The sequence below is a fragment of the Geospiza fortis genome, unplaced genomic scaffold (genome assembly GCF_000277835.1).
Source record: "Geospiza fortis unplaced genomic scaffold, GeoFor_1.0 scaffold1257, whole genome shotgun sequence".
In the NCBI taxonomy this organism is placed as follows: Eukaryota; Metazoa; Chordata; class Aves; order Passeriformes; family Thraupidae; genus Geospiza; species Geospiza fortis.
The window spans coordinates 6,925-15,222 of NW_005054658.1; the positions used below are offsets into that span (position 1 = coordinate 6,925).

The window sequence follows — 8,298 nt, forward strand, 5'->3', positions numbered from 1 at the left end:
ATGGATGGATGGATGGATGGATGGATGGATGGATGGATGGATGGATGGATGGATGGATGGATGGATGGATGGATGGATGGATGGATGGATGGATGGATGGATGGATGGATGGATGGATGGATGGATGGTTAGAAAAGTCTGTGGATAGGTAAATGGATGGATGTAGTCCTCAGATGGATGGATTGATGGATCCATGGATGGATGGACAGACAGAACCATGGATATATGAGTCCTCAGATGGATGGATGGATGGGTGAATCCATAATGGGTGAGTCCATGGATGGATGAGTCTGCACATGGACGGAGGAGTTGATGAGCTGGAAGGGCAGAGAGACAAATGGTGGCCAGCAGAGGGCCATGACCACAGCTGGTGGCAAGGCCCTTTCCCTATCACTCAGAGCGCTTTTGATGTCCTGGGCTTCACGGCTGAGGAGAAGGCTGGTGTCTACAAGCTGACGGGTGCCATCATGCACTTCGGCAACATGAAGTTCAAGCAGAAGCAACGTGAAGAGCAGGCAGAGCCAGATGGTACTGAAGGTGAGTGGGTACGGGATGACATGGGTCTTGGGGTCACCAGGTTAGGTGGAATCTGACAGCACGTCTTTTTCTTGATGCTCTGCAGATGCTGACAAGTCAGCCTACTTAATGGGGCTGAACTCAGCTGATCTTCTCAAGGGGTTGTGTCACCCCCGGGTGAAGGTGGGCAATGAATATGTCACCAAGGGGCAGAATGTCCAGCAGGTGTACTACTCCATCGGGGCCTTGGCCAAGGCTGTATATGAGAAGATGTTCAACTGGATGGTGGTGAGGATCAACAACTCCTTGGACACCAAGCAGCCAAGGCAGTACTTCATCGGTGTGCTAGACATCGCTGGATTTGAGATCTTTGATGTGAGGACTGAGGAGGTGGCAGGGTATTTTTCCTCTTGGGGGTTGTGTTGATCCTCTTGGGTGTTGAGTTGACTTTATTGATACTACTGGGCATTCTGTTGACCCAGCTGGGGCTCAGGTTCACCTATGGATCTCATCAGGCATTCTGTAGACCCTGTTGGGTGTTTACTTGATCCAGTTAATCTCATCTTCTGTCTCCTTCCCAAGTTCAACAGCTTCGAGCAGCTCTGCATCAACTTCACCAATGAGAAGCTGCAGCAGTTTTTCAACCACCACATGTTTGTGCTAGAGCAAGAGGAATACAAGAAGGAGGGCATTGAGTGGGAGTTCATTGACTTTGGCATGGACCTCCAGGCCTGCATTGACCTCATTGAGAAGGTACCACCTCCCCCAGGGTCTCGTGGGGGCTGAAAGGACTTTGGGGGAAGGGCCCTTTCAGCTGGAGCCTGCCAGGAGCCCCAAAGTTGGTTAGCAGGGTTGTGCTTGGTGTCCTCTACCACCACTTTTCTTCCTAGCCCATGGGGATCATGTCCATCCTGGAGGAGGAGTGCATGTTTCCCAAAGCGTCAGACATGACCTTCAAGGCCAAGCTCTTTGATAATCACCTGGGCAAGTCAGCCAACTTTGGGAAGCCACGCAATGTCAAGGGGAAGCCAGAGGCCCATTTCTCTCTTGTCCACTATGCTGGCACAGTGGACTACAACATCATTGGGTGGCTGGAGAAGAACAAGGACCCTCTCAATGAGACAGTGGTGGGGCTCTACCAGAAATCAGCCCTGAAGCTCTTGGCCAATCTCTTCTCCAACTATGCTGGAGCAGATGCTGGTGGGTGAATGGAGGATAGGGTGATGGATCAATGAGTTGATGGAGAAGACTACTATCCACTAGTCATCCTCTTTCCTGTATTACCCTACCTGTCTTCTCTCCAGGTGGTGATGGAGGGAAGGGGAAAGGAGCCAAGAAGAAAGGTTCCTCCTTTCAGACCGTCTCAGCCCTGCATCGGGTGAGTGACGTACATAGTGGACCCAGTTTGGGGCAATGGGAGGACAATCTCCTGAGTGATGGAAGACCCCTTCAGTCCCACAGACCCTCTCTTGCTCTCTCATTAGTCAGCTTCTTCTCTCCTCCCGCCCTCAACAGGAGAACCTCAACAAGCTGATGGCCAACCTCAAGACCACCCACCCTCACTTTGTCCGCTGCATCATCCCCAATGAGCGGAAGGAGCCAGGTGAGCAAAGAGCAGGGCTGAGGGCAGGGAAAAGGGTGGTAGGTGTGGCTTGTGGCTGACACCACCCCTCTGACCCTCTGCCAGGTGTGATGGACAATCCCCTGGTAATGCACCAGCTGCGGTGCAATGGGGTGCTAGAGGGCATCCGCATCTGCCGCAAGGGCTTCCCCAATCGCATCCTCTATGGGGACTTCCGACAGCGGTAGGCACAGAGGAGAAAATGTGGGGATGGGGTGGACAACCCCGCTGGGGCTGACCTCAGGGTTTTCATGTCCTCTCTGGTCACCAGGTACCGCATCCTGAACCCTGCTGCTATCCCTGAGGGGCAGTTCATTGACAGCCGCAAGGGCGCTGAGAAGCTCCTGGGATCCCTTGATATTGACCACAACCAGTACAAATTTGGACACACCAAGGTAAGGGCACATGGTGTCTCCATGGTCCTACCACCCATGGGGTCATATGGACCCCATGGTCTCACCACTGATGTGTCCACCTGCCTATCCACCCCACCATCCATCGCTTCATTCCCCCAACAACCCATCCATCTGTCCACGAACTCTTTCCAACCAATTCACCTTCTCATTTGCTTCTTTCCTCCATCAGGTCTTCTTCAAGGCTGGGCTGCTGGGACTGCTGGAGGAGATGCGGGACGAGCGCCTCTCCCGCATCATCACTCGCATCCAGGCTCAGGCCCGAGGGCAGCTCATGCGCATTGAGTTCAAGAAGATCCTGGAGCGCCGGTGAGAGGGGAAGGGTCTTTCTCCTTGAGAAGGAATGTCTGGTGGGTCACCAGATTGGCGGTATAGTGACATCTGTGTCACCATTCTAGGGACTCACTGCTGGTGATTCAGTGGAACATCAGGGCCTTCATGGGGGTGAAGAACTGGCCTTGGATGAAGCTCTACTTCAAGATCAAGCCTTTGCTGAAGAGTGCTGAGACAGAGAAGGAGATGCAGGTGGGAGGAGGTGATGAGATGGGCAGCTTGGGATCCAAAATGGGTTGGGTGGGGTTGATGGATGGAGTGGATTGGATGCGGCTACTGGTCGCCTGCGTTCTTCTTTAGAACATGAAGGAAGAGTTTGGGCGGCTGAAGGAGGCCCTGGAGAAGTCGGAGAGCCGGCGCAAGGAGCTGGAGGAGAAGATGGTCTCCATGCTGCAGGAGAAGAATGACCTTCAGCTCCAAGTGCAGGCCGTAAGTGAGACTGCCTCAAAAAACCATGTCGGGAGGGTGACCAGCAGCCCTCCAGGGCCACCCTACTTCATCGACCACTCCAATACAGGAGCAGGACAACCTCAATGATGCTGAGGAGCGCTGTGACCAGCTGATCAAGAACAAGATCCAGCTGGAGGCCAAGGTGAAGGAGCTGACAGAGAGACTGGAGGATGAGGAAGAGATGAACGCAGAGCTGACAGCTAGGAAGAGGAAGCTGGAGGATGAGTGTTCGGAGCTGAAAAAGGATATTGATGATCTAGAGCTGACTCTGGCCAAGGTGGAGAAGGAGAAACATGCCACTGAGAACAAGGTGAGGGTGGAGAGAGGTCTTGACCTTAAGTTGTGGGGATTTGGGTCAACACAACCTGGTTGTGTAGGGTTGAGGAAATCCAGGGCTAGTTGATCTGGGCTACATGAAGACCCAACATCCTTTGGCTTCTCTACCACTGCAGTGGCCTCATTGGCCAAGGACAACAGCAGCATCACCCAGCTTTATCCTACCTCTGGTACCAAGCTGGAGGCCTAGTGTTTCTCCTCCTTCAGGTCAAGAACCTCACAGAGGAGATGGCTGGGCTGGATGAAACCATTGCAAAACTAACGAAGGAAAAGAAGGCCCTGCAAGAATCTCACCAGCAGACACTGGATGACCTGCAGGCAGAGGAAGACAAAGTCAGCACCCTGACAAAGGCCAAACTCAAGATGGAACAGCAAGTGGATGATGTGAGTGTGGTCTGGTCCTACCATGAGTAGTGCTAAGGAGCTTTCTGGGGCAGATATGATGGAAAACTGAGGTTCTCCCCATTTCCATGTTTCCACACAGCTTGAAGGCTCCCTGGAACAGGAGAAGAAGGTCCGGATGGACCTGGAACGGGCCAAAAGGAAGCTGGAAGGAGACTTGAAGCTAACCCAGGAGAACATCATGGACCTGGAGAATGACAAGCAGCAGCTGGAGGAGAAGCTCAAGAAGTAAAAATGGACCTCTTTCCTCAATCTAAACTGGGGGCAAGGGCAGGGACCTCACTGGTAACTGCTTTCATTTTCAGGAAAGAGTTTGAGATCAACCAGCAGAACAGCAAGGTTGAGGATGAGCAGGCTCTGGCTCTGCAGCTCCAGAAGAAGCTGAAAGAGCTGCAGGTGAGGGATCCCTTCTCTGCTTATTTGGGCTGGACTGGAGAGTCACTGGCTGGTTGGGTTGAGGTGAAGAGTCTCTATCTGGTTAGGCTGAGTTTAGGAGTTTTCAGTTGGTTGACAAATGTTCAGATGTCTGGCATGAGCTGAAGTGTTTTCAGCTTATTGGGGTGAGTTGGGTTGAAAACTCTCCAGCTCAATTGGTTGAGTTGAGCAGAGGATTTGGGTGGAGCCAAGTCTGCTGACAGCAGCTCCATCCCTGGAGCACAGGCGCGGATTGAGGAGCTGGAGGAGGAGCTGGAAGCAGAGCGGACAGGCAGAGCCAAGGTGGAGAAGCTGCGCTCAGACCTGTCACGGGAGCTGGAGGAGATCAGCGAGCGGCTGGGGGAGGGGGGGGGGGGCGCCTCACTGAACAAGAAGCGGGAGGCAGAGTTCCAGAAGATGCGGCGGGACCTGGAGGAGGCCACGCTGCAGCATGAGGCCACGGCTGCTGCGCTGCGCAAGAAGCACGCCGACAGTGTGGCCGAGCTCAGCGAGCAGATCGACAACTTACAGCGCGTCAAGCAGAAGCTGGAGAAGGAGAAGAGTGAGCTCAAGCTGGAGCTGGATGACCTCAGCTCCAACATGGAGCAGCTGATAAAGGCCAAGGTAGAAGGAAGCCGAGGTGGACATCTTATCTCCACCATGGGCATCATTCTCCTTCTTCATTCCTTCCCTCCATACTTTTCTTCTCCAAGGTGGGCATGGAGAAGATCTCTCGCACCATGGAAGACCAGGCAGCTGAACACCGGGCCAAGCTGGAGGAGACACAACGAGTCCTCAATGACACCAGCACCCAACGGGCCAAGCTCCAGACTGAGAATGGTGTGAACCCTGACCCACCACAGCCCTCATCCCACATCCTCAGCCCTTGTCCCACATCTTCAATCCCTGCCACACCTTGAAAACCTGCCCTACCTCTGCAGGAGAGCTGTCCCGCCAGCTGGAGGAAAAGGAGGCCCTTGTCTCTCAATTAACTAGGGGCAAGCAGTCATACACCCAGCAGATGGAGGACTTGAAGAGGCAGCTGGAGGAGGAGATGAAGGTGAGGTTTGTGGGATGGCTGGTAGGGTCTCCAGGAGGGCCACAAGACAAGGTGTCCTTCACCCTCATGGTGGTAGCACCAAAATGGAATTCAAGTTCAGGCCAGTTCAGTGGGGTGGTTGCATCTAAGAGTGGTTGAGTTGGGTTGCATTGGTCTAACAGCTGAGAGGTTGGGCTGAGCAGGTCAGTTCTGAAGCAGCTGGGTTGGTCTATGGGTGGTTGAGTGGCACTGGATGAGGGGAAGTCAAACTGGGCCAGACAAGAGGTACCCATCTTTAGATCACTCTTGGTCTAGATGTGCTGAATTTGGTTGGAATGATCTAGAGAAGGTTTGGCTGACAAATACCGGTGCTTACTCAGTTTGAGGACCTACACGTAGGTCAAGTTCACCTACTCCTTGCCTCTCCCTCCCAGGCCAAGAATGCACTGGCCCATGCCCTGCAGTCAGCCCGGCATGACTGCGACCTTCTGAGGGAGCAGTATGAGGAGGAGACAGAGGCCAAGGCTGAGCTCCAGCGCTCACTCTCCAAGGCCAACTCTGAGGTGGCACAGTGGAGGACCAAGTATGAGACAGATGCCATCCAGCGCACTGAGGAACTGGAGGAGGCCAAGTGAGTCATCTCCCCATGAAGGGAGCTTCTATGGGGCAGAGAAGAGTGCATACACTTCCACTGTAGAAAAATATGGAGAAGGTATAGGGATCTGGAGATGGTAGAAATCCAGAGCCTCAGCCAATGAATAGGGAGAATAAGCTTTGATTTGGCCCACTTGGTCCATGGGTCACCACAGCCAGGTGTTCTCCCACGTCAGGAAGAAGCTGGCCCAGCGGCTGCAGGAGGCTGAGGAGGCGGTGGAGGCGGTCAATGCCAAGTGTTCCTCCCTGGAGAAGACCAAGCACCGTCTGCAAAATGAGATTGAAGACCTGATGGCAGATGTGGAGCGATCAAATGCAGCAGCAGCTGCGTTGGACAAGAAGCAGAGAAACTTTGACAAGGTGGGAGGACACAGTGGTGAGACAGGAGCAGATGGGAGACATGGGGACAGAGAGTGACCCCTTGCTTTGCTCCAGATCCTGTCTGAGTGGAAGCAGAAGTTTGAAGAGTCACAGATGGAGTTAGAGGCATCACAGAAAGAGGCCAGGTCTCTCAGCACCGAGCTCTTCAAGCTTAAGAATGCGTATGAGGAGTCACTTGAGCACCTGGAAACCTTCAAAAGGGAGAACAAGAACCTCCAAGGTGAGACTGTGGTGCCTGCCCACCTTGTTCTCCACCACTTTCCACCAAGTCTGATGAGATCTTATTTGAGCAGAGGAGATCTCGGATCTGACGGAGCAGCTGGGTGGCAGCCACAAGACCATCCATGAATTGGAGAAGGTCCGGAAGCAGCTGGATGCTGAGAAACTGGAGCTCCAAGCTGCACTGGAAGAGGCTGAGGTGAGCCAAATCACATTCCCATGAGTCCCATGTTGTCCTAGTCTTCTCTGTGTCCCTCTAATTTCCCTCTGTCTCCACCAGGCCTCTCTGGAGCATGAGGAGGGAAAGATCCTGAGGGCCCAACTGGAGTTCAACCAGGTTAAGGCAGACTACGAGCGCAAGCTGGCCGAGAAGGATGAGGAGATGGAGCAGGCCAAGCGCAACCACCTGCGGGTGGTGGATTCACTGCAGACCTCGCTGGACGCTGAGACTCGGAGCCGCAACGAGGCCCTGAGGCTGAAGAAGAAGATGGAGGGTGACCTCAATGAGATGGAGATTCAGCTCAGCCATGCCAACCGCGTGGCTGCTGAAGCTCAGTCCCACCTGAAAGGAGCCCAGGCTCACCTCAAGGTGGGATTACCCTATAAGGAGATCTTCCCTGCACTCTGAGCTGCTGGCTGATGTCCATTTTATTTATCCCAACAGGACACCCAACTGCAGCTGGATGATGTGGTAAGAGCCAATGAAGACCTGAAGGAGAATATTGCCATCGTGGAGAGGAGAAACAACCTTCTCCAATCCGAACTGGAGGAGATGCAGGCAGTGGTGGAACAGACTGAGAGGGCCCGCAAGTTGGCTGAGCAGGAGCTAATTGAGGCCAGTGAGAGGGGCCAGCTTCTCCACTCACAGGTGAGATATCACATACCTTCAAGGATAGAGGTCACCTCCATCCATGGATGTGGGCTTCTAAAGGGTTGAGTTACCAAGATCTCCAGATCCTTTAATCCTGCAGAGTTGGCAGGGAGTAGGTGGTCATTAAGTACTGGGGGGTTAAAGAAGGATGGGCCAGCAGTTCAAGAGACACCTCCTGAGATCCTCTCCTCTAACTTCAGAACACCAGCCTCATCAACCAGAAGAAGAAGATGGAGGCTGACATCTCCCAGCTGCAGACAGAGGTGGAAGAGGCCATCCAGGAGTGTAGGAATGCTGAGGAGAAAGCCAAGAAAGCCATCACTGATGTGAGTGCCATGGTGGGACCAGCATCTAGGACACCTTCCACTGGAGGGTGATGGAGAAGGAGGTCCTCCTTCTCTGCTTGCTTCTCTCCTCGGGCAGGCGGCCATGATGGCAGAGGAGCTGAAGAAGGAGCAGGACACCAGCGCCCATCTGGAACGGATGAAGAAGAACATGGAGCAGACCATCAAGGACCTGCAGATGAGGTTGGATGAGGCTGAGCAGCTGGCCCTCAAAGGAGGCAAGAAGCAGCTGCAGAAGCTGGAGGCTCGTGTGCGGGAGCTGGAGAATGAGCTGGAGGCTGAGCAGAAGCGCAATGCTGAGAGCA

The 8,298-nt window shown here is 53.7% G+C and overlaps 1 protein-coding gene across 1 annotated transcript in view; it reads left to right on the forward strand.

Annotated features, from left to right (window-relative positions):
• The window catches only part of LOC102041027 (myosin-6), a 20,357-nt gene that overhangs the window by 2,637 nt on the left and 9,422 nt on the right, over positions 1–8,298 (forward strand). The window contains exons 9-34 of the mRNA XM_031064926.1: positions 354–537; positions 623–891; positions 1,099–1,269; positions 1,407–1,716; positions 1,833–1,894; positions 2,032–2,119; positions 2,204–2,321; positions 2,409–2,532; positions 2,723–2,859; positions 2,949–3,075; positions 3,184–3,312; positions 3,401–3,643; positions 3,877–4,053; positions 4,154–4,299; positions 4,377–4,467; positions 4,732–5,109; positions 5,199–5,325; positions 5,427–5,545; positions 5,959–6,155; positions 6,355–6,538; positions 6,614–6,779; positions 6,853–6,977; positions 7,059–7,367; positions 7,443–7,646; positions 7,850–7,975; positions 8,073–8,298. The exon at positions 8,073–8,298 is cut by the window's right edge and continues 47 nt beyond it. Of these exons, the coding sequence (XP_030920786.1) occupies positions 354–537; positions 623–891; positions 1,099–1,269; positions 1,407–1,716; positions 1,833–1,894; positions 2,032–2,119; positions 2,204–2,321; positions 2,409–2,532; positions 2,723–2,859; positions 2,949–3,075; positions 3,184–3,312; positions 3,401–3,643; positions 3,877–4,053; positions 4,154–4,299; positions 4,377–4,467; positions 4,732–5,109; positions 5,199–5,325; positions 5,427–5,545; positions 5,959–6,155; positions 6,355–6,538; positions 6,614–6,779; positions 6,853–6,977; positions 7,059–7,367; positions 7,443–7,646; positions 7,850–7,975; positions 8,073–8,298 (4,537 nt within the window). The remainder of the gene's footprint in view (positions 1–353; positions 538–622; positions 892–1,098; positions 1,270–1,406; positions 1,717–1,832; positions 1,895–2,031; positions 2,120–2,203; positions 2,322–2,408; positions 2,533–2,722; positions 2,860–2,948; positions 3,076–3,183; positions 3,313–3,400; positions 3,644–3,876; positions 4,054–4,153; positions 4,300–4,376; positions 4,468–4,731; positions 5,110–5,198; positions 5,326–5,426; positions 5,546–5,958; positions 6,156–6,354; positions 6,539–6,613; positions 6,780–6,852; positions 6,978–7,058; positions 7,368–7,442; positions 7,647–7,849; positions 7,976–8,072) is intronic.